We start from the raw sequence: 27,392 nt of genomic DNA, 5'->3' as shown, positions 1-27,392 counted from the left end.
GATTTGAATTCATGCATTATTCCAGCTTGGGTTAGATCACCTTCAAAACTATTCCAAGTATTCATACATCTATATGGAAAACTGTATTTCATCACATCCTATAGACATGTAGTCTTCCTTAGTTTGTTCTCATGACCCTTTAAATCCCTCCTATCCTTAATCAAGAGATCTCTTTTCTCAATGTAATCTATCTCTTTTAGTGACTTGAATACTGGAATCATATTAAATATTTCTTTTCAATCTTTCAAAGTTGGCAGACCAAGTGCTTTTAGTCTTTCTTCATATGGTTTATCTGCCAGTCTGGGGACCAGGTTAATTGCTGCCCTTTGTATTTTCTCAATCTTGCATATATCCTTCACTCTGTCTGAGGACCATAACACTGACTCATTCCAGCCATTTCTTGGCTCTATTCCCTCTCCTCCAACTGAAATTCAATTATTACATGGTCACTTTTTCCTATGGGACAAAGGTTGACACTTTTACAAATTACCTTGATAGATACAGTATATGGAGTCCAACCCCAACCTAACTTATTTCTCAGCATCAGCATACACTTAAATCAGTGATTATTAACTGTTTCCATTGTTTACACCCCCTTTCAATTTGTAAGGACCAATAAGTCTGTTGCTGCTTGTATTCCTTTGTATATATGTATTTATATATTTTTTGAGTGGAACATCTTGAAATCTATATTCACTAGATAAACAATTAATTTTTCATTGTAACAGGGGGAGGCTAAGCAGCGGTTGAAGAGTAGTCAGAAGGATAATTTTAGGAATGAAGAAAATCTGCTGCAGCTGACTCATGATGAAGCACTATTATCAGTGCTTGAACCAGAAAGACCTCAGCCACCTCCAGAACGTAGCCGTGAAAAAGTAAGTTCCTCTCCATCATTACACTCAAAACTCATTATAATGGATTAATTTGAGGATTAATTGTTCATCGTTGCTTATCATCCATTATATCTGACAGATTTTGTCATAATAAATATGTCTTATATTTGTAATACAAAAATCTCATAACATACACATTGTCAAAGTCAGTTATACTAAATGGGCTTCAAACAACACAATACATTATGGTGGTCTTCTGCTGTTTGCAGGGTTTAGGGATTGTGACCCTCTGTAAATGGCAAAAATTCATGAATAATAGGTGCATGTATACTCCCACATGGATGGATGGATAAGGGTAAAAAGGGCATTGGGAGAGAGGGGGATATCTTTTGAGGAAGGAAGGGAGAAAACAGAAGATGGGAGTGATTGGAGAATGGGGGATGGTTTAGGGAGTATGTGTGAATGATATTTTGACGGAGCCCGAAGGAATTTCTCTCCGTTTTCTCTTTTTCTGCACAAGGGGACAAAGAGGGGGGGGGTGTCACTGCTTAAATGAAGTGGCCTTTCTGTGGATGTGCTGTGTCTTGCTACATTGTTTCTGATCCAGGGCAGCGGGCAAGATGCAGGGATGACCCATCATCCAGGAGGAGCCAAGAAAAGAGGGAGAGAGGGGTGGTGAATAGGAATGTAGTATGTGGGGATGAAATGGGTGGGAGTGGATTTATGCCTTTGACTTTGGCTACCTCCCTTGCAAGAGGGAAAAAGCTGTTGTTGTATGTATAATCCCACAACTCTCACACTTAGTAAGGTAATAATAATCAAGTTAATTCTATTAAGTATCCAGGCAGGGTTGTTTTCTTTCATGCTGTGATCAGTGATTTACCTCTAGAATACAATGATGCCTATGTAAGCACCATGAGTTGTGACTGGATATACGAGGATGCCAGCATCGGTGTCCTGCTTATAATTATTTTGTAGTGGTAGCTGAGTGACCCCTGTATTCTATAGTTACTTAATTGTATTTATCTAATTGTAGTACATAGGAAAGGACCAACACTTATTATATCCTGTCTCTGTGAACAGACTTAATTGCGTTTTCTGGGGTTATAAGCATTCTGGATGAAAGAGAATGAGTATAACAGTTGTAACTTAATATTCTGTAATGAGTGTATTGTGATGCATCATCATACATCAGGCAGCCTAATGTGTGAGTATTTGACTCATATTGAAGAGGTTAATGTTTCCTACTGACATGTGCTATAAGAGATATAGTACTGATAATGAGAAGTTTTAAATTACATATATCAAGCATTACTGTACTAAACAGTAATGAATGTTGCTTGAAGATGATGATGATGTTCTTGCAGTGTCTCCTCTTCCATCTCCTATGGTGGCACCTCTTCTTCTCCTTCTTCAGGTACTTCAGGAGAAGCTGTATCTTCTGATGGGATTCTACTTTTGGGGGTGTCATCATGGGGTTTTTCTAGATGGGCTTTAAGAACATGGTGATAGGCAGCCACTGCTGCTGCTTCTGCATGGTGATGAGTAGGGCCTTATATATTCCATGGCATGGCATAATGTTATGGAACATTCCATATAAGGATCCCACACTTCAGTCTTCTCTTAAAAGTCCCTTGCAGCTTTCATAAGTTCAAACAGATTTTCCAATGTTGGGCCCTCATCCTCATCCTTGTGGTCTGTACCTGCAGTGTCCTTTTCCTCCTCACTGGTAGACTTGGTCAACTGTGCCAAATCCTCATCCATTAGGTGGTCAAAATGGGCATTGATGAGGGTGCTGACTTAACCTTTGATGATGTCCTCAAAGTTTTTACCACCAAGTAGCTTTGCCAATGTCACTGCCATATCAATGGCAGCATGCTGGATCTCTTCTGGAGAGAAGCCCATGTAATTGTATACACACTGTGGCCACAGTTTCTTCCAGCACATATTAAGGGTTTCTTTTTATATGTCCCATAGAACCTTGCTGATGATTAAACATGTGACAAAAGTGAATTTATGCTATTACCCCTTCAATGTAAATTCAGTGTAGGTACCCATTGGTTTCACAAGGTGTTGGAGAGAGTTGTAGGTTTAGAGCACCTTGAAGGCATGAATGTCACCCTGATCCATAGATAAGTGGTGCTGGCATGGAGGAATTCAATCTGAACTCCCTTGTAATGCAAACCCACAGGGTGGCCTCCAGCATTGTCCATGATTAGCAATACCTTAAACTCCATACCTAAGTTACTTTGGTATTCCTTGACTTGAGGGATGAAGCTGTGAAGGAACCAATTGAACATAAGGACTGGTAATCCAGTCATTGGTGTTGTGCATCCAATATGCAGGGAGTAAGTTCTTGTTCCTATTCTTGGGGGCCCTAGGGTTTGCTGACTTATAGATGAGGCCTGGTTTTACCATGAAGCCAGCTTCATTGCCACAAATAAGAAGCATGACTCTGTCCTTCTGTGGCTTGAAACCTGGGGCTGTGGATTCATCCTTCATGAAGTATGTTTGGGAGGTCATTTTCTTCCAGGACAAAGAAATGTTTTCCTGGATGGTAGTCCCCTTTATCAGCTTCTTGAAGGCCTTAGGGGTACTTCTTGGTAGTTTTGATATTTGCACCTGCCCTTTAAATCTTTCATCCATTTGAGTATTCTACTTCTTAGTCCTCCAATCCTCCAATATGCTCCAGTTTCAACTTAAGTCAAATGTGAGTTACTTTACCAAAACCCTTCTCAAGTATACACAGTCCACCCAACCCTCCCTCTCTTGTAGCACATGAATCACTCTTGAGTGTAAGATCAAAAGGTTTGACACACTTAGGTAGTTACCTAATTGTAAGTAAAGTGGGCATGTGTACGTAAGTAATATGGGATGAAGTTCACAACATATATCTAGGACCAGTAATTATGTGCTCAAACATTGGGTGTAGAATTGGCTCAATGCTCATCCATTGCTGTATTACTGTCATATGATTTATGTGTCAACCCCTCCATGTCTAAATTAAGATCAAATAAAATTTCTTAGATATGTCAGATATTCAATGGAGCAATTCAAATAGGTTTAACTTCTTTATTTCAGGTCTAGTTTCCTGGCTGAAGCAAAATGTGATATAATCTGAACAAAGCTTCTTTACTTTTTCAAAGTCTTCATCTTTCACATCACTCATATATTTTAGATCTCTTCTCCCTGTTCTTTCTCATGCTCCTCAATTTTAACTATTATCTGTCTCACATAGTTAATTTATAACTTTATTTTTATTGCACCTTTTATTCTTGTGTCACATTTGTTTGTTTACTTGTATTAATACTCTAGTTTCCCTTTTTTTACACTCAAGTTCTACCAAATTTACCTTTCAGATTGAAGAGGATGTTCTTAAATCATATGAAAAGACACGACATCCCCCCGGAGAACCTCAAGTGGAACTTGATCTTATTCAGTCATCCACTTCACTTTCTAACGAAGAGCAGCATATTCCATACCCTGAAAGAAAAAGACGAGCATTGTTAGGCAAAACAAGAATTTGGCTAAAGGTGAGTTATAATTTGAGCTTATTTTATATTGATTCTTCTTGTGGAATCTACAATGTTTGAGTCTTAATTTTGTTATGTAGATAGATGATTTTTTTTTTTTTAAATGGAATGTGTCTGTCTCAAAAATGCCAACCTAGGCCCCTACACTTGCCCCACCTGCTCTAAATATATCAACTATCCACACACATCCAGCAAATTTAACACTTGCCACAGATGGTGAAATTTTAAATGGACAGCACTAACAAAGACAAAACAATACACAAAAAACTGGAGCTGTAACCAACTCCTGAACCAGGACTAAACACCTATGTTCTTTTACATGTAGATGGTTTGACAACAATAGCCCAGCATATGTACATATACCAAGGCTTTTTCCCCCTCACAAGGGAGGTAGCCAAAAAGGAAAAGGCATAAATTCATTCCCACCCATTCCATCCCTGAATACACTCCACACCCCTCCACCCTCCCTCTTATCTTAGCATCTCCTGGATGATGGGTCATCCCTGCACCTTGTCCACTGCCCTGGGTCAGAAGCAGTGTCGCAAGACACAGCACATCCACAGCAAGGCCGCTTCATTAAATCGGTGACCCCCTCTCTCCGTCCCCAGCATAGTAGATACAAAATAACAACAAAAAACACTCAACCATACTTGAACAAAAGTAACAGAATGGAAGCTTTACCCAAGAAATCAACAGTAACACTGCTCACTCCAGGTTTATAAATGGTAAATTGCAGAACTGGGTGCATTCCTCAGTACATTCCTAGGTGCATTCCACTATAGTTTGGCCATGGTTAGTGCTCACAAACAATAGAGGTGCTGGTATAGTATGTGGTCTACCTTTTGAATGTAGCCTACAAAATTTTTCTTTGGTATAGTATGTGGCCTACCAGACTTTGGGAGTGCTAACCATGGCCAAATTAAAGTGGAATGCACCAAGAAATGCACCTAGGAATGCACCGAGGAACGCACCCAGCTCTGGTAAATTGAGACAGGGAAATAATCACCATGGTGGTGAGGTCTTTAAGGAGGCCTCAGCTCAAGTAGAAATAATGAATGGAAGTTTCCAATTGGTCTTCACAAAAGAGTAATTAATTTTTGGAGGAAAGTGGGGGGAGCAAAAATTCAGGTTTAGAAGATATAGATATAGAAGTGAGGAAAGTGCTCAATCTTTTGGGATCATTGGATGTGACAAAAGCTTCAGAACCTGATGGTATCTCAAGTTGGATAATCAAAGGATTTAGGGATCATCTAGCAGACCAGATTCACATTCTTATTATATGTTCATTGAAAGAAGGTATAGTGCCACTTCATTGGAAAAGGGTTAATGTGGTACCAATTCATAAAGGTGGAAGTAAGGAGACACCACTAAATTATAGGCTGGTGACCAGCACAATAATGAAATTATGTGAAAATTGATGGACCAAATTTCTTGATGAGATGAACATTCTGACAGACAGTCACTTGAGCTCTAGATTTGGAAGGTCATGTATGTTGTTGAACCTTTTGCACTTTTATTCAAGAGAGTGATGTACTGCAAAAGAGAGAGGGATGGGTGGCCTATGTGTATCTTGATCCAGAGAAATTTTTTGATGAAGTACCTCACCTTGACCTAGAGAAAAATTTTGATAAAGCACCTTACCTTAACCTAGAGAAAATTTTTGATAAAGTACCACACTACCTCACAGGGAGGGGTGGTAAATGGGAGTGGAGTATGTGGGGATGAAATGGGTTGGAGTGGATTTATGCCTCTGACTTTGGCTACCTCCCTTGTAAGGGGGAAAAGGTCCTTGGTATATGTATGTACCTCACAGTTGACTTATGAGGAAATTGGATTACATTGGAGGACTGAGAGCCAAACTACTCAAATAGATGAAAGATTTCTTGAAGGGAAGATATGTGAGGACAGTTGTAAAGGATGAGATGTCAAGATGGAAAGAAATAATGAATGGAGTTCCACAATGTTCATTGCTTATACCAGTAATGTTTCTTGTCTATGTCAGTGACATGATGGAGGGTACAACAAACTGTGCCCACATGTTTGCAGATGATGCAAAAATCATGAGAAGAGTGAAAAAGGAGGAGGACTGTAGACTATTGCAAAAAGATCTATACACTATCATTACAGAGGAGTAAGAATGGGGAATGAATTTCAATACTGGAAATGGGCAACAGCACCAAAACACCATCCCTGGGAAGATAACTCATTACAAAAGTGAAAGAGGAGAAAGATTTGGGAGTGTTGATAAAAGACAACCTGTCACCTGACATATATCAGCAGCATTGTGGGAGAGTTACAGACTGCTGCAGAAGATTAAAGTGGCTTTTCATTATATGGATGAAGAGATGATGAAAAAAATAATCAAAACCCTGATCCATTCAAGGCTAGAATGTGTCAGTGGTATGGTCCACACACAGAGTGAAGGATATAAGCAAGATCAAGAGAATACAAAAGGCAGCAACCAAACTGGTCCCCAGCTTGGCAGATAAACCATAGGAGGAAAAACTAAAAGCACTGGGTCTGCAAACTTTGAGAGATCAAAGAGAAAGAGGTGATATGATTACAGTATACAGGCCACTAAAAAAGATAAATTTCATTGACAGAAGAGATCTCTTGATTAAGGACAGGAGGGGTTTTAAGTGGTCATGGGAACAAATTAAGAAAGACCATATGTCTAAAGGGTGTGAAGAAATACAGTTTCCATATAGAGGTATACATACTTGGAATAGCTTAGAAGATGATGTAGCTCAAGCTGGAACAGTACACGAGTTCAAATCTAAATATGATAATTGGAAACAAAAGATATAGACTAAGGTGGAACTGTACATGAATTTGAGACTAGGTATGATAAACTGGAGAGTAAGAGATAGGGGCCAATGAGCATTGCTCCTTTACCATATAACACAATTAGGTAAATACATTAAACTCCTTTCTACCTTACTTAAATTCTAAGTCTCCACCCCATACATATACTTTAGCATTTTATTGTACATTATGGTTGAAACTTTCTTATTCTTTATTATAACTATGAATTGTATACAGTTTTGAGGTTCATCAATGTAATCAATGTGTATTTTCTAATATTACATTTCTTATTACATTTCAGGTTCTCATAAATGGCCATACAGTGACGCAGACACCCTCAACTGTGTTGGGTAACTCCTTCAAAGCTCACTTTAACTACAAATTCAAAGTTGCTTTGAAGATGTGGCCAAAACAGTTATCTATACAAGTGTTGGAGGGATCAAAATTAAAGCAGACACTATGGGCAACTATTTTTCTACAAATTCCGTCCAATAAAGTGCCTATCAGTGCTGGTTATGAAATGGCTGAATTCAGCAGTGATACTGTAGGTGAACTTATGGATATGTATGAATTAGATTATGTAATTTACATTCCATATTTTGTTGAAGGTGATGCTGAGTAGTGTTAATAAATCATTCAAACTCAGATTGTAGTCCTCCATGCATAGGGCCTTGATTATTATTACTTGGATCCATGTATGTTTCCAAAATTTTCGTGTTATTTTCCAGTTTTTTGTGGGTTATGTGGTATCTGTGTGACGTCATTGCATTTTTTAGAAGCTCCTGCATATTGGTGTCCAACCAGACTAGACTGCAGCTTCAGTCATCATGCCAATATATATTGATGGAAGGGCTTCACAGTTCCCTTTGGTACATTTGTATTCATATATGACATGGTACTTTTTCAGCTAATTTTCTCCTGATAGGGGTTATTTTGGAGAAGTGGATGGGATGTTTTCCTGCTTTTGTGATAAAATAACTAATTGACTATATAATTTTCATCTATGGGCTTTATGTTTTCATTGACAATGTTTTTGATGGCCTTCTCATCTTCATTTTAACCGGATGAAAAGTAGGATTTGTAATAGAGATTTATTACTTCCCTGCTATGTTCATGATTAGAATTATTATATCATTTGTCCATTATAGTTGCAGTTACCTTTTGCACCTCTTAGTTGCTAAAGTCATTATTGATTAGGACTTGTATTTTACATTCTAATCCCTGATGTACTTTTGACCAGGTATCACAGTGTGTGAGCGCTCTATGGATATAAGCCCCCAATGGTAGACTGTTTATATTAATCAGGGCACTAACTATTTCCATTAAGTTAGTGATTTTCATTGGAAGATTTAGTATACATGGTGGTGGTGAAATTTGGTCTGCTTTGTGTTGCTAGGACATCTAGGAAGGGCATGGTAAAGTCCACACTGTGTCCAGTGGTGAAATTAAGTCCTGTGGCTTCTTGCAGTCTTTGATGGAGGGTTTCCATATCATTATTATTATTTTCATATGGAAAATTTCTTAATAAGATGTATATAAATAACATCACTTGTATAATTAGTGAAATTCTACCAAATAGGTGGCTCAACAACAAGGCAGTTCAGTTGGTGCTGGTGTGTCCAGTTCCAGAGGCGTAATCCCCTTCACCACTGGTTCTGTAACCTATAGAATGCAGTGGTCAATAGACAAACAAGGACAAGTTCAGGCACTGAAAGGACCATTACCACACTGGGGTGGACAAGATTTTCATAGCAAGAGTTTCTTTGAACATGGAACACAAGCAGATATGGTGCAAAAATGGATGGAATTATCACATATTGACCCAAATGACCCAGCTAATTCACATCTCCTACATCTCTTGAAGGTAAAATCTTTTACTTTTGTAGTGTACTTTAAATGCTTTACCAAAATGAATCACTTAGCATACACCAGTCTCACCATACATTCCACAGTCTCAGTTCACATAAAGTGAATACAATGCATTCTCATATAGCATGATGGTTCTTACCCCATATGGCCTTGCACTATACAAGTTTTGTGGTTTATGAATTGAAGATCTTGTGTAAAAAATGTATATGTTGGCGAAGATTTTGTGACTTTTCTCCATCATCCTTAAAACCTCTTAAAGTTAAACCAAATCCACATCAAATGAATAATACAGAAACCAACATGGCACATACAGATTGAAATATTTATAATGAAAATAAATCAATATACATTAGTCCCTCATTATCAACTGAGGTTTGGTACTGAAGATATTATTTGTTACCCAAAACTGTTGATACAAATTTTCTCTTGATAAGTATTAGCTAGTTTCAAGGTTTCTTATGTATTGTTTTATATTCTATTGTTATATGCAACTTATGTACAATTATCATGCCAGTTATGCTCAACAGAAAGTTGAGGAAACTTCTGAGAAGGTGCAGGCAAAAATATAATTATTTTTGCTTACTTTAAATATATAATTTCCCATTGGTAGAAAATCTGTCAATAATTACAACCATCTATGAAAAATCCACTGATAACAAGGGTCTACTGTACTCAGACATATGTAACAACCTATTACCTGTACCATGAAATACATCCTCACAGAAAACACATTCACACCCAGATCAGGAAACAAGCTCTTCAAGACAGACCAACAAACTCAGTGAATAACCAAAACCCCCAGATATCAATCTTACAGGACACAACTCAGCTCTAAGGCTGCCCACACATGCTCTGTGAGGTTGATAATTTGTGGACTAACCCTAAGGCATGGCATCATAGATGAAACTCCACACACACATTGATGATTGGCATTAAAGATTGGCATAAGGACAGATATCAAATTGATAGTTATCTGCATGTGTGGAGGCATTTTCTGCCAGTAGTCTACATGTAAGTGCGATTTTTTTCAGTTGTGAAGAAGATCTGAAAGGATACATAACTAGACTTGAATGTTTGCAGAAAACCATAGTGTTTTATTACTGTCTCAAAATATAAAATATGTGTCCCCTTATTCTATTTGAGATATACATGAATTTTCTATGCTTGTGGAAAGTTCACAGTGTGCAGTATTCAAACAAACCCAAAAGGCAACTGTTTATGAACAGCTAGTGGAGTTGTGCAAAACAATGAATGAAAATGCCAACATCAAATTTCATGATGATGATTCAGTATGTCACAGACTCCCCCTCAACCCCCTTCCTGAGGATTTTGTTGTGTGGAATTTAATTAACTGTACCCTTGGTTCAACTTGCCCATGGCAGGATTTGAACTGCCATCACCTCAATCTCCATCACGAGAAGCGATGCTCTAGCCCACTTAGCCAGCAAGCACCCTCATTGAATTTGTTAAAGCAAAAATTTGTACATTTCGTGGCTCATTTAGAAAGGAACTCAGAAAAAAGTCCAGCCACAGTTTTGTCCATAGTTGACATTTTTTATGACACTTCTTCAGCTTCGTTACTTAGCCCTATCAGTAGAGCAGTCTTCTGGCTTTTATTTAAAGCTATGATGTGCAGCTGATGATGAGAAGATGTTGGCATCCATCTGTGTCACAAGACAACATATGCCTTGATGTCAAAACACATATACTCTCAGATCAATAAACATGCCTTTCAGAATAGACTACCAAACTCAGTCCTCCATGAACAACCCCCGGACATAATCCCCCCCCCAAAAAAAAAAAAATTATAAGAAGAACCACACTGGCACATTTGCACTCATAACACCATCCAGCATTGAAACAGAATAGGTATGGTGACAGACTCCATCTACCCCAGATACAACCACCACACAGAGGACATCATACTACAATACCCCACACTTCCATCCCCTAGAGAGCAACACAATATATTTTCCTTGAGTCCCTGAGTGGACATTCCTGGAGGCTGTTGCAAAGGAAACCATGGAGTAATGGATTGATTGATTGATCTCACATTTTTTTTAGCCAGTTTCAATGAAAATTCATACAATATCCCTTGACATGTGATTGAGAGAAAAAATACCTCATTTTGTTGATCTTTATTTTTTCATGCTTTGTGAGATTAAAGTATGATAAAAGAAATCAGTGACATTTGAAAAATAGAGAACAGCTCTTTATATTATAAACCAGATTAATGTCCTTGCATCATATTATTTTTTTCAGTTTTGAACAATTGTTCCAAGAGATATATACATACATATACCAATGGCTTTTTCCCTCTTACAAGGGAAGTAGCCAAAGTCAGAGGCATAAATCTACTCCCACCCATTTCATCCCCATATTCTCCACTCCCATTCGCCACCCCTCCCTCCCTCTTTTCTTGGCTCCTCCTGGATGACAGGTCATCCCTGCATCTTTCCCGTTGCCCTAGGTCAGAAGCAGAAGCAATGTAGCAAGACATAGCACATCCGCTGCAAGGCTGTTCACTTAATCAGTGACCTTTCCCTCTCTGTCCACTCATGCAGAAAAAGAGAAGGAGAGAAATCCATTCAGGCTGTGTCAAAATGTATCATTCATATATACTCCCTCACCCTTCCCATCCCTTACCCACTCCCTTCCATGCATCACAGCATCATCCATACCCAACCATTCTCCACTCACCCCTATCTTGTCTTTTCCCTTCATTCTTTAACAGACATTCCCCTCTTTCCCAATGCTCCTTTTACCCCATCCATCCATGTCATCCTTGGTTGCCCCCTCATGTTCACTCCTTCCACCTCTGCCTTTCACACCTCTTTTAGTAATCTTTCTTCATGGAGTAATCTTCTCTCTAATACAGTTTTTGTTAAATTAGATAGCCACTGACATTCTGATACTCTGTGTAGCTGATCACTCAAAATTGCTGAAGACTTTTTTTTCCTCATTTTTCAATGTGGAACAGAAGTTTCTAATATTCATCTGGGTACCAGTATCTGCAAATTTCAAGGTCTCTTACCTCTTCTTCAGCTGGGTGGAAATAATAATTATTCTGAGGGAAAAATTAGGAAAAAATCTTCTGAAGCTGATGCTGTGCATGAGAATTTGAGTGGTACTGAGGTGGTTAAAATTATGAGAGCAGGTAAGTTACCTGGGTTAGATGGGTGTCATGTGGAGTGTCTAAAAAAGGAGGTACAGTGATGGTGGACTGGTTGGTGAGGTTGTTTAATGTTTGTCTAAAAGAGGGTAGAGTGCTGGAGGACTGGAGGGAAAAGGGGACAAGTATGAGTATAGTAGTTTCAGAGGGATCAGTTTGTTGAGTGTAGTTGGAAAGGCTTATGGGAGGGTTTTGATTGAGAGGATTAGGAAAGGAATAGAGGGAGTAATTGATGAGGAACAGCGTGGGTTTAGGACAGATAGGGGTTGCATGGATCAGTAAAGATGATTTTTGGGCCTTTATGGATTTGGAAAAGGCCCATGAGAGGGTAGAGAGGAAGGAACTGTGGTTGGTATTGCAGGTATATGGGATAGGATGAAAGCTGTAAAGAGCAGTCAAGAGTTTTTGTGAGAGTAGTAGAGCCTGTGTCAGAATTAGAAATAGAGAGAGTGAGTGGTTTGAGGTAAAGGTGGGACTTTGCCAGAGGTGTGTTATGTTGCCTTGGCTGTCCAATTTATACATGGATGGGGTGGTGTGAGAGGTAAACACAAAAGTAATGGGCTGGGGATTGGAGATGGTTAAAGAAAATGGAGAAAAGTGGGAGATAAGTCAGTTGTTATTTGACGACAACACTGCACTTGCAGCATGGTCAGAGGAAGGATTATAGAAGATATGGATGGAGTATGGGAAGGTGTAAGAAAGAAGGAAGTTAAAGATAAATGAGATGATGAGATATACAAGGATAGAAAGTGGCAGCAAATTGGAAGTGAGTTTTAAGGGAGACTAGAGGAAGTGGATAGCTTTAGATACATGGGTGTGAATGTGGCAGTAAAGGGAGGAGTGGAGGTGGAGGTACAATGTAGATTGAGAAAAGCAAGTAAATGCCTTGGTGAATTAAAAAATGTAATGAGAAATAGACATTTGGAAATGGATGCTAAGAGGAGATTGTATGGAGTGATTGTGCCAACAGCACTGTATGGGGCAGACATGGAACATAAGATAGGAAGAGGAAGAGTTTAAATGTGTTTGAGATGAGATCCTTAAGTATGGTAGGAGTTACTAGGCTGGATAGAATGAGAAATGAGGTGAGGAGGAGAACAGGGGTGGAAAGGGAATTGGGAGATAGGGTTGATGAAGGAGTATTAGGATGGTTTGTACACATGGAAAGAATAAGTGAAGAAAGATTAGTAAAAGAGGTGTGGAAGGCAGAGGTGGAAGGAGTGAACATAAGGGGGTAACCAAGAATGAGATGGATGGATGGGGTAAAAGGGGCATTTGGAAAGAGGGGAATGTCTGTTGAGGAAGTAAGGAAGAAGACAGAAGATAGGGGTGAGTGGAGAATGGTTGTGTATAGATGATACTGTGATGCATGGAAGGGAGTTGGTGGGGAATGGGGGGTGAGGGAATATGTGTGAATGACATTTTGATGCAGTCCAAAGGGATTTCTCCCCCATCTTCTCTTTTTCTGCATGAGGGGATGGAGAGGGTGGTTGTTGATTAAATGAAGTGGTCTTGCTGTAGATGTGCTGTGTCTTCTTGCATTGCTTCTGACCAAGGGCAGTGGGTGAGATACAAGGATGACCTGTCATCCAGGAAGAGCCAAGAAAAGAGGGAAGGGTAGTGAATGGGAGTGGAGTATGTGGGGATGAAATGGGTGGGGTTGGATTTATGCCTCTGACTTTGGCTACCTCACTTGTAAGGGGTAAAATGCTGTTGCTATATGTATATATGCTGTTGGTATATGTAGTGAAGGGTCAATAACCTGCAGTTGCTTTGAATGTATATTCCTTTTCTTCTTCTTTTCCCCTTTTTTCTAATGAATTGTGATTGTCTCTCAAGCATCCCAGATTCTTCAGCCAGAAAAATACTGCTCATTTTGAGGTTAATTCCTCTGAAGGGGATTTATGTAGTGATGCAGAACTTGATGCTGACATTCGTCTAAGAGTACTGCAATTGAGGAGTCAGCAGTTGCCAGAGTTTAAGAATTTGCGTCTAGTACCTGCCATACCTTCACAGATTCTTCGAAACACACTAGAGGTGAGACAACTTAATGATAGTTTTAATTGTCTGAGCAAATAATATATTTTTACATAGACCCCATATTGAGGTTATTAATTGGATATTCATGTGCAGTCAATACCATAGGGACTTTAGAAATACCCCTATGGATCAGAGGCACACAACATACTTTCATGTCAATCACTAAGTCATTGCCTTGAATTTCACAAAGTGCAAAACCCACAGCCCCAAAGTGGCTGGCCACAGTCCATGAAACCTCCCATGGATCTCTCTTGGGAGAAACTTTGGACTGTTGTCTATGTTGCATGAGTGTAGGACTATTTCCATGTCACCAGCTGAAAGTTGTAGGGAGAAGAGAGTAGTCACTGGCTGTCAGCTCTCTCTATATAAAAAAATGTAAGAAATACAAATAAAGTTGATAGAGATCTTGGGCCCAGTCTGGAGACTGAGCATCAGCCCCTCAGTGCTGCACCTCCTGATGAAAGTGAGGGGGCTGACAGGTTTTGAAAATCAGCAGATTAGCTGTCCATCTTACAGAACCACTATGTGTAGATACTCATCATTGGTACCTGCTGATCTCCACTTTTTTTTTTTTTTTTTTTTTTTTTTTTTTTTATGCAGCCCCCTTTAAATCTCTCCTTTACCACTGCTAAGTCTCTTCTTCTTCATTTTCCCATGCTCCAGTGATGGTGGATAAGAATGCCACCACTATATTCATGTGCATCATAGAAGGTGACTTAATTTGACAAAGTGAGGGGACTAGGAATTTCCCTATCTGTATTTTTTCCCTTCAGAAATTCAAGAAAAGAGGGTCTGCATATTAACTAAAAACCTGTTGTATATTAGAATATGATTGACCTATGGTTTTCTGGGTGCTGCAAGCCTCCTGCAAGAGAAAACCAAGGTTGCTGTTGATATTCCCTAGACTGTCTGGCCGAGCAGTCCCCTCTCTCTGAGGAACTCCATGGCTGGAACAGGGTTTTCCCACCAATCCCTTATAGAGTATACAATGTGTTGTTGGCATGTGTATACAATGTAGTCTTCCATAATGTGTTGAATAGTATGGGGTCAGGTGTTATATCCTGGACAGTTATCTGACATATTCATCCAGTTGTTTTTGGTAACTTAAAAGGGCTGGATGGTGGCTCTACTGCAGCCTGGCCAGGTGGATTCTGTCCTTTCAAGGGAGAGAGGATTCAGAGGGATGGATATGAGGGGGTTGGACATGCAGCAGCATGTTGTCTTTCAGCCTGTTGATGGATCAGTAAGCAATATGATTATGGATATGCTTCTGGAGGCTGGTGTCTGGTGGTTGTGGAGAAAGAGAGATTATTTGTGTATGATATAGGTATTTGGGTGTTGTTTTGATGTTTCTTGCCATGTGTGGATGTTCAGCCATGTAGTGGGTGGGCTATGTTTGTGAAGGCTGCAGAAAATGGTTGTGTGCCTCTCATGTCAAGGTGAGTTGTGTGATTTTCTGTTGCCTCTGGGGATGTACTGTATTTCATGTCTGTTTTGTATGGTTGTATTGAAGTATTGAAGGTGTGCACAGCAGTGTCTATGTCTGTGATTGGTGTACTGTTCAGTGTCTCAAAGTGTTGTTCTGTCTCTTCAGTGAAAGCTTCAAAGTTCATTCTTTTGTACTTAGTGTATATGTGTCTGTGGCCAGCTGTCGAGGTTAAACAGAGGCTGATGTCAGGAGAGGAGGGTGTGTAGAGGTCTTGATGGGGGATATGTGTGTAATTATGGGTGTTGTTCAGGATAGTGAGTCAAGCTGTGTCTGTAAATCAAACCATCTGTCCATGTTGGGGTTGTTCACATACCAGGCCAACAACTTGGTGTTGAAGTCACCACCCAGGATAAGGTTGGGGATGGTGATGGGTTGGATGAAGTTAGGCCTTTAGTTGTTGGGAACTGTGGGGGATGAATGGGAGATGTAAATTTTAACAGTTGTGATTGTGGATTTGTTACCTGTTTGGATCTGGATTGATTGGGTTTCAGTGGTGCTGTTGATGTGAGAGAGGAGGGCTTTGTTGGTGGCACTTGTGTCCACAAAGCAGATGGACTTGTAGATTAGGGTGATGAGTCCACTGCTGTTGCTGTTGGTCTGGTCTTGTCTTATTTACCTAGTTGTATTTATACGGGAAGGGAGCTATGCTCGTAGTGACCTGTGGTGGCAAAATTATGAAATGAGGGTGTTTTTTGTGAGCAGTGGAGTTTTGCTTCTTGTATGATGGCAATGTGTATGTTGTGTTGTTTTAGAAAGTGTTTGAGTTTGTGATTTTTCATTCTGATCCTATCAGTGTTTGATTGTAAGGTGTTGATGTTATATACTCTATACATGTTGGAGGTTGCTGCATGGGGTTGGGGTATGGGTAGGGGAGAATTAGGATCAGGGTTAGGAGGAGGAGGGAGGGGAGGGTGGGGATAGAAGAGAGTACAATGGTGGAGGTTTGGTCAAGGATGTAGGATGAGGGTGGGGAGGTGAGAATGAAATCAGGGGTGGACATGAGGAACAGGTCCAGGTATTTGTATTGTGTTTTATATTGACAAGTGTTGTGTAAGTGAGATGGGTCCAATTTTTGCATAAATTGCATTAACCTAAGATCTTTATCTGACAGCTCAAGTTGATGGGTTTGGAGCCTGTCGGACATGTGTAATTTGTAGTGGAGGAGAAGATGGATGATCACTAGAGAATCACCCCTTAGTGTTGAAAAAGTGTGAAGGTGCACTTTTGAGTAAGGGTTTTGGTACTTGCTCCTGGTAACCAAAGCTGTTCCCAGGAATTTGTGCCATCTGCAAGGGTGACAAGGGCTTCTTTTGATGGCTTGGCCACCAATTCTATCCATGCTGGGGGTTTGGGGGTGGTACCACAACAAAGACCCTGGCACACCAGGACCAGAAAACCAGGATACCAGATACTGATTGAAATTATCTAGCTTTTCTAATTTTACAGATAGGTTTCCTTATAATTACTAATGCTGTCATCTCATTTTGCTTTTTTCATGGTAAAAGATATACGAAAACCGTGTCTCAGATTCTGTGAAGAAACAGAAAGAAGAAATGAGTATTGATATTGACCAGAGATGGGAGAAAGTAAAGCTGATGTTGATGTCAGTCCGCCGACACTTTCAACAGAAGTATATAAGAGCCAAGGAAAAGACACTTCAACTGGAGGATGTCATACATGAAGAGCAGATTCCAGATATTGGGTAGGTCAAGAATATTTATTTTCTGGCAAAATGCAGGGATGACCCGTCATCCAGAAAGAGCCAAGAAAAGAGGAAGGTAGGGATGGTGAATGGGAATGGAGTATGTGGGGATGAAATGGGTGGGAGTGGATTTATGCCTTTGACTTTAATTACCTCCCTTGTCAGGAGGAAAAAGCCCTTGGTATATGTATGCATGTATATACCTTGTATCTGATAATTGTTTGCCACTCAGCCTGAGATCAGTCAGGACAGAACCATTATTCTATTAAAGAGACTACCTCTAATAAAGTCATGTAAATGGATTTCTATGCAGTTAGAAGTGGATGCATTATTCAGAAGTACACATATTTCTGTGGCTTGTACACTATGTCTATGAACTGTTCTATAAACTGATTTTAATTAAGATTATATGATCAACATGTGGACACATATCATAATGCCATATTGATGATATTTTTTCATATTTTCAGTACCCTTGGTAATCCAGTCATGTCCCTCTTAAGTGCAAGAAGGCCATTGAAACCACAACGAAAGGAAAGGGGACAAGTTCGTGGTGTGGTGGGACTATCAGAAGACCAAAGTGTCAAGCTTATACTTTATATTGCTCGTGCTTTTCATGTGCCTACACGCCAAGATATCACAACAAATAGTAAGTTTTGAACAAGAGTTTATTAAATCTGTATACCACAACTTGATTTCCTCTAATAAAAAGGGATGGCAGAGCCAAAGTATATGCCCACATTAAACACCCACTCATAGTGGGGTCCCAGTTATGATAAAGGTAAGCAACACAAGTATGATATTTAGATGTAGTAGGAGAAATTTTGGTGGTAAGGGTAAAAATCTGTAAGTCAAGTGCCAATCTCAATCAGGGAAGAACCCACAAGAGATTTCAAGGGTCTTGATTGTGTGAAAAAATACATACATAAATATACCAATGGCTTTTTCCCCCTTACAACAGAGGTAGCCAAAGTCAAAGGCTCCCACCCATTTCATCCCCACATACTCCACTCCCATTCACCACCCCTCCCTCCCTCCTTTCTTGGCTCCTCCTGGATGATGAGTCATCCCTGTATCTCACCCACTGCCATGAAGAGCCAAGATAAGAAGGAGGGATGGGGATGAGTAGAAGTGGAGTATGTGGGGATGGTATTGATGGGAGTGGATTTTATGCCTTGTTATTTTTTGGCTACCTCCCTTGTAAAGGGGAAAAAGCCTTTGGTATATGTATATATATTTTATTTTTGTCTGTCTATTTATTTGTTTTACTTATTTATTTTTTTCAGGGGGCTTAGAGGAATCCCCAAGGGCTCATAAAGATGGAATAGTGCACCCCCTAATAGAGGTGACTTTTCAGCGTTGTGTTAGAACTACTAGTGCTGCACATGGACCAAACCCCACATGGAATCAACAGTTAACTTTGCCCTTCAGGTATGAGAAGTTTATATTACTCCAACATAAACTAGTCATTCTGCCCTTGGAATACTCAGTAATTGGAAAATTTAAGGCAACTCATATTTTACTTTGTGATCTGAGCATTATAAAATAGTGACTTGAAACTAATTAGGACCAGTTGATTGACATAGTACATTTGCCATCATTTATATACCCAACTGTATTTACCTAATTGTAGTACTCAAGTAAAGAGCAATGCTCATTGGATACCATCTCCTACTCTCCAATTTATCTTTGATTTCTAATTGTCATATTTAGATTTGTATTCATCCAGTGTTCCAATTGGGGCTATATAACATTCTAAGCTATTCCAAGTATTTCTGCATCTATACGGAAAACCATATTTCTTCACATCCTGTAGACATATTGTCTTCCATAATTTGTTCTTATGACCTCTTAAAGCCCTCCTTTCCTTAATCAAGAGATCTCATCTGTCAATGTAGACTATCATCTTCATTGACCTGAATATTGTGATCATATCACCTCTTTCTCTTCAACCTTTCAAAGTTGGCAGATCATACCACTGATGCATCTTCCAGTCTTGAATGGATCTAGATTTCTATGAGTTTTTTCATCATCTCTTCATCCTTATAGTGAAAAACCACTTTGATTTTCTGCAGCAATCTATATGCCTCTCCCACAACCCTGCTATGTCTGTCAGGTGACAGGTTGTCTTTTTTCAGCACTTCCATATCTTTCTTCTGTTTTGCTTTTGTAATGGATTCACTTTCCAAAGAATAATTTGAAGATAGCCTTTTGCAGCCACTGCCCATTTCCAGTACTTTGCATTTTTTACATACATACATACATATACCAAGGCTTTTTCCCCCTTCCAAGGGAGGTAGCCAAAAAGGGAAAGGCATAAAAACACTCCCACCCATTTCATCCCTAAATACACTCCACACCCCTCCCACCCTCCCTCTCATCGGAGCACCTCCTGGATGACGGGTCATCCCTGCACCCTGCCCACCGCCCTGGGTCAGAAGCAGTGTCGCAAGACACAGCACATCCACAGCAAGGCCGCTTCATTTAATCGGCGACCCCCCCCTCTCCGTCCCCCCTTGCATATAAGGAGAGGACGGGGAGAAATCCCTTCAGGCTGCGTCAAAATTTACTCACACATACTACCCCACCCCCACCCCCCCGCCCATTCCTCCTCATGCAATCACAACATCATCCATATACAACCATTCTCCACTCACCTCTGTCTTCCGTCCTCTCCCTTCCTTCCTCAACAGACAATCCCCTCTTCCCCAAAGCCCCCTTCACCCCATCCATCCACCTCATCCTAGGACGTCCCCTCATGTTTACTCCCTCCACATCTGCCTTCCATACCTCTTTTACTAGTCTTTCTTCACTCATTCTTTCCATGTGTCCATTTTTTAGTATTGAAATTTATTTTCCATCCCTGGGTTCATGCAAAGATAGTGTCTAGACTTTTTTTTTTTTTTATTCTTATTTATTTATTTATTTATTTATTTATTTATTTATTCATTTATTTTTTTTGCAATAACCTAAAGTCCTTGCCTTTCATGATTCTGTAGATGATCAGCAGGTCACCTCTTTCTCTTCTTTGTTCCTGAGCTGCTAAATTCAATTTTCAATTTTAATAATCTCTCCTCATATTTTGATGCAGCCTAAAGGGAATTCTCCCCATCTCTTTTTCTGCATGAGGGGATGGAGAGGGGGGGGGGTCACTGATTAAATGAACCAGCCTTGCTGTGGATGTTCTGTGTCTTGCTACATTGCTTTTGACCCAGGGCAGTGGGCAAGCTGCTGGGATGACCCATCATCCAGGAGGACCCAAGATAAGGGGGAGAGGGGGAGTAGAGTATGTGGAGATGGAATGGGTGGGAGTGGATTTTATGCTTTTGTTTTTTGGCTACCTCCTTTGTAAGGGTGAAAAAAGCTTTTGGTATATGTATATATATATATATATATATATATATATATATATATATATATATATATATATATATATATATATATATATATATATATATATATATATTTTTTTTTTTCCCTCTCAATTCTTGGTCTTTTACTTTCAGAGCACCAAATGATGATTTTTCCCCCTCCAGTCTACAGTCAGTGACAGACCACATATATCTTCACATGTTTGATGAGGTGATCCATGACTTACTTGAGGATGAACGCCTTCGTGAAACAACTATTCACCATAGAATTGAAAAACGATGGCTTGGTTCACTTAAAATTCCATTTTCAACTCTATATTTGAACAATAAGGTACTAGTTTTCTCTTCATAAACTAATATTTCTAATCTATTTAACAGAAACCATCCCAGTGTGTACTATTTCATTAGTAGATCCTAGTACAGATTCTTTAAGTAATTCATTACTTGTATTCATAATAGAATAACCTTTACCAACAATCAACAAATCAATCTGTTGCTTCAAGTCCCTCTTGCAAGAGACCCATGGCTCATATGTAATGCTCATCAGCCACTGAATTGGTCATCGTCAAGGAAGAAATATTGTGTTGGTGTCTGGTTGTGGCTAAGGTGGGGCAGTATAAGATGAAGTGTGAGGTGTCACACAATCCTCTGTGTGATGTTTTTATCTGGGGCAATTTCTGTCTAGCTAAGACTATTGTGTGTTGGTATTATTTTAGTACCAGATGATGATCTGAACATAGTCATGTTAGTGTGATTTTTACTTCTTTGGGAGGGATTTTTGTGAGGGGCAAATGTCTAGGGGATATTTTTAGAGTAAGTTGTTAGGTGGTTGATCTTGTAATACTTGTTGTGTGATCTGAGTGTGAATTGTAGTAGACACGAAAGGACCAATGCCTATTCTCTTACTCTCCAAAATATCATATCTAACCTTAAGTTTATATATGGTTTCAACTTGATTTGTATCCATATTTTCCAATTATTATATTTAGATTTGAATTCATGTATGGTACCAGCTTGGGATACATCACCTAAGCCATTCCAAGTACTTAAGCATTCACATGGAAAACTGTATTTCTTCACATCCTTTAGACATGTAATCTTTTTTAATGTCTTTGATATGATGATGCCTACATAGATATCATGAGGTGCAAGTGGGTATACAAGGATGCCGGCTTCAGCGTCTTGATTATATCTATTTTGTAGTTGTAGCTGAGTGACCCCTGAAATCTGTGAACTAGTTTGATCATATTTTCTCTATATATTATTACTCACACTGAAAGAGAACGAGTAATACAGCAGTGACTTTATATTTTATCATGCAAATAGTGTGATGCATTGTACATTAGGCATCCAATGCTGTGCGTGAGAATTTGACTCCTATTGAAGAGGTTAATTTATTCTCATGACCTTTTAAAGCCCTCCTATCCCAAATCAAGAAATCTCCTTTGTCAACGTACTCTGTCCCCTTTAGCAACCTGAATACTGTAATCATATCACCTCTTTCTCATTGATCTTTCAAAGTTGGGAAACTCATTGCTTTTAATCTCTCCTCGTATATTTTATCTGGCAGGCTGGGACCTAGTTTGGCTGCTGCCCTCTGTATTCTCTCAATCTTGTTTATATCTTTCACTCTGTATAGGAACCATACCAGAGATGCATATTGTAGTCTTGCATGAATCAGAGTTTTTTCATCATCCCTTCATTATTGTAATGAGAAGCCACTTTAATCTTCTGCAGCAGTCTATATGTCTCTAAATTATACATGACAACTGCAAAGTTTCAAACACATATCCAGCGGGTCACCATAAATGGAATAAAATCTAGGTGGGGCAATGTTACTAGCGGTGTCCCCCAAGGCTCGGTTTTGGGTCCCTTATTGTTCATTATGTATATAAACGACTTAGACGATGGGTTAAATAGTGATGTTAGTAAGTTTGCGGACGACACTAAAATAGGACGCCTAATTAGGTCAGGAGAAGACGCCCAGATTCTGCAGGATGATCTTGATAAACTGTTAACATGGTCGGTGAAATGGCAAATGAACTTCAATATCTCTAAGTGTAGCGTGTTAAACGTAGGGCTACACAACCCCGAAAATAGATACAACTTAGATAACACGTTTTTAGAAAAATCTGAGTGCGAGAGGGACTTGGGAGTTCTGGTGAGTCCGGACCTTAAAACCAGGAAGCAGTGCATTAGCGCCAGAAATAAAGCAAACAGAGCATTAGGCTTCATTGCTAGGACGGTAACAAATAGAAGTGCAGAGGTAATTATTAAACTCTATCTAGCAATAGTTAGACCCATCCTGGACTATGCGGTACAGTTTTGGTCTCCGTCCTACAAAATGGACATAAATTCACTAGAATCAGTACAGAGAAGAATGACCAAAATGATACAAGGACTCAGAAATTTGCCTTACGAAGAGAGGCTTAGGCACCTAAACTTACACTCTCTGGAAAGACGCAGAGTGCGGGGTGATCTAATAGAAGTGTTCAAGTGGATCAAAGGCTATAACAAGGGTGATGCAAACAAGGTCATCATAATAAAACAACAGGGCAGGACTCGCAGTAATGGGTATAAACTGGACAAATTTAGATTTAAGAAGGTAATAGGCAAGAATTGGTTTACAAATAGGGTGGTCGATGAATGGAATAAACTTAGTAACCACGTAGTAAGCGCTGAAACTATCAGTTGTTTTAAAAAACGATTAGACAACTTTATGGATGGGGACGACAGGTGGTGATGGATACGGAGCTGCCTAGTGTAGGCCTTATGGTCTTTTGCAGTCTCCTTTATTTCTTATGTTCTTATGTTCTTATATCAACTTCATCTTCACACACTTTTTTTTTTCTTTTCTTTTTTTGTATAAGTATCATTATTTAGATATGATTTGTTACAGTATCATAAGAACAGAAATTTCTCACAGTTTTGAATTTTCAGATTGAGGGAACTTTTCGCTTAGAGAGTCCAGTCATACTGTTAGGTTATAACCGATCTGCATTGGTTCCTGTCGATGGCTTTGATGGTGATTCTTGTGTTACACATGTTTCCCTCTATCTCACCCTAGAGCCAACGTTACCTCCACCAGAGCCTCTTATGGTATGTATTTATGATACATATTTTTCTTGATAGATTGTTCTAATTTGTTTAACATTCTTTTTATTGTGAAAATAGTACACTGAAGTTTAGAGAAAGAAAAAATCAGTATGTGATTGGTAGCACATTTTGAGATTCTTAACCTGTTCCCTAATGTAGAAGTCACACAGATGAGGGACCAATGATGGATATCTGCATGTGGTGGTTCTGCAAAATAGACAGCAAAGCTGCCCATTTTTAAAAACATGGCATCCCCCTCATCTCTAACAGGATTTGCAGCCCTGAAGGGCTCACACTCAGACTACATTAACTTAAACTGTATTTCTTGTACTTTTTTACATTTGGGGAATTGACAACTGACAACTGCTTTCCTCTTCCTATCACTTTGAGGTGATTACATGAAAACAGTCCCACACTGGTACATTACAGACCACAGTTCAAAGTTTCTTCTCAGAGAAATCTGTGGGAAGCTCTGAAAACTATTGCCAGCCACTATGGGTCTGTGGATTTTCCACTAAATGAAGTTCAAGGTTTGATTCACACAGTTGAATTAAATAATCTGGTGGTATACCAAAAAAAAAAAAAATCTTTTTGGTGCAGTGTCATTTCGAGATCATTTTAACCCCTTTATTACTGAAGGTTGTTATTGTCTAGGAACACCATAGTTGTAACAGGTTTTCCCACAAATCCTTTATAGTGTATATTGTGTTGTTGGCTCTCATGCAGGTGGCAACAGTCCCTGGGAGCAGTTTTGGTTACTTGGGCAAATACCACTATTGAAGGTAGTGGTTTGTATGCATGGAAAGAATTAGTGAAGAAAGATTAGTAAAAGAGGTGTGGAAGGCAGAGGTGGTTGGAGTGAACTTGAGGGGATAACTGAAGATAAGATGGATAGATAGGGTGAAAGAGGTTTTGAACAAGGAGGGGAGAAGGCAGGAGAAAGGGGTGAGTGGAGAATGGCTGTGTATAGATGATACTGTGATGCAAGGAAGGGAGTGGGCAGGGGATGGGGGTAGGGAGTGGTTATGTGTGAATTATATTTTACACATAGGGGACAGAGGCGGGGTCACCAGTTAACCCCTTCGTTATCGACCCGTCAACCTTACGTAAACAAACGTTTCAAACCGTCCCACGAATGGCTGGAGCCTTATGTTTGTAAACACAGACACTTGCCACCACGTGGGTAGAAATAACCCAGAAACCAAGGCCTTGAGAGCCCTCAATACACACAGCTTATAACTGTGACACGTGCGTGTCACGGGGAGCACGCTCGGTTCCTGGCGGGTGCACTCAGCCGTGACACGCAGGTGTCACATAACACACATCTGGTACTCAAGGGGTTAAGTGAAGCAGCCTTGCTGTGGATGCACTGTGTCTTGCTGCATAGCCTCTGATCCAGGGCAGTGGGCAGGAGACAGAGATGACCTTTAATCCATGAGCAGCTATGATGAGAGGGAGGAAAGGGTGGTGGATGGGAGTGAAATAGGTGGGAATGGTAATTTGCCTTTTGACTTGGCTACCTCCTTTATAAGGGCGAAACAACCTTTGGTATATAGATGGATAGACTACTGAAGACTCATAAAATTAAGTGAAATAGATTCACAGCAGCCATGATAAAGGCAGTACCATCCTTTGATGTGGAAAGGGTTTGTTATTGTGACTCAGTTACCAAAAAGAATAAATTTAGAGGGATCAGTCTGTTAAGTGTAGTTAGTAAAGTGTATAGATGTATGTTAATTGTGAGGATTAGGGTGAACCCATTGCTCCTGGTCTCTCTTGTAGATGAGGTACAAAGAGCAATGAAGATCAAGAGAGACCTGGGGCATTGGATTAATTCAACAGTGAGGAGAAAAAATCAAATGAGCTTACATTTTGTAGGTAATGTAAATAATTTAGATACACATTATTATGTTTTTCATGTACTAAATATTTATTCCATTCCTTTCAGGTGCATTTTGAATCCAGTGAACCCGAAGACATTTTAGCTGCTGGTACAGAAGTGGTCCATTCTTTGTCAGCCCGATTTCCCAAGAGGCATTTTCGTACTCATATTCTCAACCTGTCAGGGAAACTAGTATCACTGAATCGTTTCATATGTCCTCTTAAGCCTCCAAACCAGCTCATAAGTATGTGAAGTGGGTTTTTTTTTTATGATGATTTATTTTTCATATATATCATTTTGAAATGAATGAAGAAAGACTAACAAAGTGTAGGAAGAAGTAGATGGAGTGAACTTGAGATAAAGATGGATAATGAAATGGAGAAATGGGGTTGAGAGGGTTTTAGATGTATGTGCAATGTCTACTGAGTATGGAAAAGAGAGTGCAAAAGATAAGAGTGAATAGAGTTGGATTGTAAATGGGTAAAAGGATTACATGAGTGGATGAAGAAAAGATGGGTTGTCATATGATAAAGCAGTGGTGCTATACCAGCTCTAGTTGCTAGGCCCTGCTGTGTAAGGACTGTTCCTCACTACAATGCTATTGACCTAATCATTGTCACAGGATCCTAAGCCCTTCCACAAATCTCTGGTAAAAACAGGCATGATATTCTTCTGATGTAAATCGGAATTCCAATTTTTTTTCTTTTCCTGCCAATGATCTCAATTTTTTGTCATTAATTCCCAATTGTAATAAACGATCCTGTTAAAAAAACAAAAGAAAAAGAAGAATTTTTTGTTGTTGTTGTGGTCGAATAATTTTTGGTTGATGTGAAGTTTTGGGCGATTCGTATGTCAGCTGTACCTATGTGTAAATGGTTTATTTTGTGCTGGCCCACAAGTGATTCGTGTTGTGTAGCATTGCGTGGTGTGGTGCTCATGTGTACATATAGCAAGGTGATGAATGGGGTAGCTTTTATTTTGGCTGAATTATATTGATAGCAACATCAACGGAACAGCTTGCATGCGTTTGTTTACTAGCGATTCAGCCCAGGGACTCAGCCTAGGCCCGAAGCCCCCTGACCTCCACTGGGGGCTCTGCCCTGGACCCCCGGCCAATGTAGATTTTTTTTTTGGTTACCCACTATCATGCCTGTAAAAGTGTTTGGACTGCTGTCAGTGCTGTATTTATCTAAATTTAGTATACAGGAAAGGAGCAATGCTTGTTGGGTCCCCTCTCCTCTCCAATTTCTCATACCTGTGAGGGAAAGTGAAACCGGGATGGGAGATAAAGGTGTTTATAGCATATGATCCTGGTAGTGAGAAAAGTGAAGAGGAAAGAGAGGCTTTTTGGGTCAGTTAGAATAAGTGTTTACTGAGTTTTGGCAAGAATGTAAATCTAGTATTCTTGAGTTATCTCAGTGATCGAATAAGAGATGAACCAATAGATGGAGTGATAGATGGATCAAGGGGGCCTTGAGTATAAGGGGAAAGTCTGTTGAACAAGGAAGGGAGAAGTCAAGAAATAGATGTGAATGAAGAATAGTTGTGAATGGACAATAAATTAATATTACCTGAAAGGATTTCTCCTTGCCTTTTTTAT

General features: G+C 39.5%; 2 protein-coding genes across 3 annotated transcripts in view; both read left to right on the top strand.

Moving 5' to 3' along the window:
* The window catches only part of LOC143018418 (uncharacterized), a 187,018-nt gene that overhangs the window by 132,119 nt on the left and 27,507 nt on the right, over positions 1 to 27,392 (top strand). The window lies entirely within an intron of this gene.
* The window catches only part of Cc2d2a (Coiled-coil and C2 domain containing 2A), a 66,765-nt gene that overhangs the window by 26,936 nt on the left and 12,437 nt on the right, over positions 1 to 27,392 (top strand). For both annotated transcript variants that reach the window (XM_076173252.1, XM_076173251.1), the window contains exons 12-22: positions 729 to 875; positions 4,193 to 4,366; positions 7,473 to 7,715; positions 8,751 to 9,035; positions 14,052 to 14,249; positions 17,247 to 17,443; positions 17,914 to 18,092; positions 18,730 to 18,874; positions 20,950 to 21,145; positions 23,755 to 23,913; positions 25,859 to 26,036. In XM_076173252.1, the coding sequence (XP_076029367.1) occupies positions 729 to 875; positions 4,193 to 4,366; positions 7,473 to 7,715; positions 8,751 to 9,035; positions 14,052 to 14,249; positions 17,247 to 17,443; positions 17,914 to 18,092; positions 18,730 to 18,874; positions 20,950 to 21,145; positions 23,755 to 23,913; positions 25,859 to 26,036 (2,101 nt within the window). The remainder of the gene's footprint in view (positions 1 to 728; positions 876 to 4,192; positions 4,367 to 7,472; positions 7,716 to 8,750; positions 9,036 to 14,051; positions 14,250 to 17,246; positions 17,444 to 17,913; positions 18,093 to 18,729; positions 18,875 to 20,949; positions 21,146 to 23,754; positions 23,914 to 25,858; positions 26,037 to 27,392) is intronic.

The sequence above is a fragment of the Oratosquilla oratoria genome, chromosome 34, assembly GCF_046742065.1.
Source record: "Oratosquilla oratoria isolate Oo_2021 chromosome 34, ASM4674206v1, whole genome shotgun sequence".
NCBI lineage: Eukaryota > Metazoa > Arthropoda > Malacostraca > Stomatopoda > Squillidae > Oratosquilla > Oratosquilla oratoria.
The sequence above is the reverse complement of the archived record's forward strand: the minus strand, read 5'-3'. Positions and strand labels throughout refer to the sequence as shown.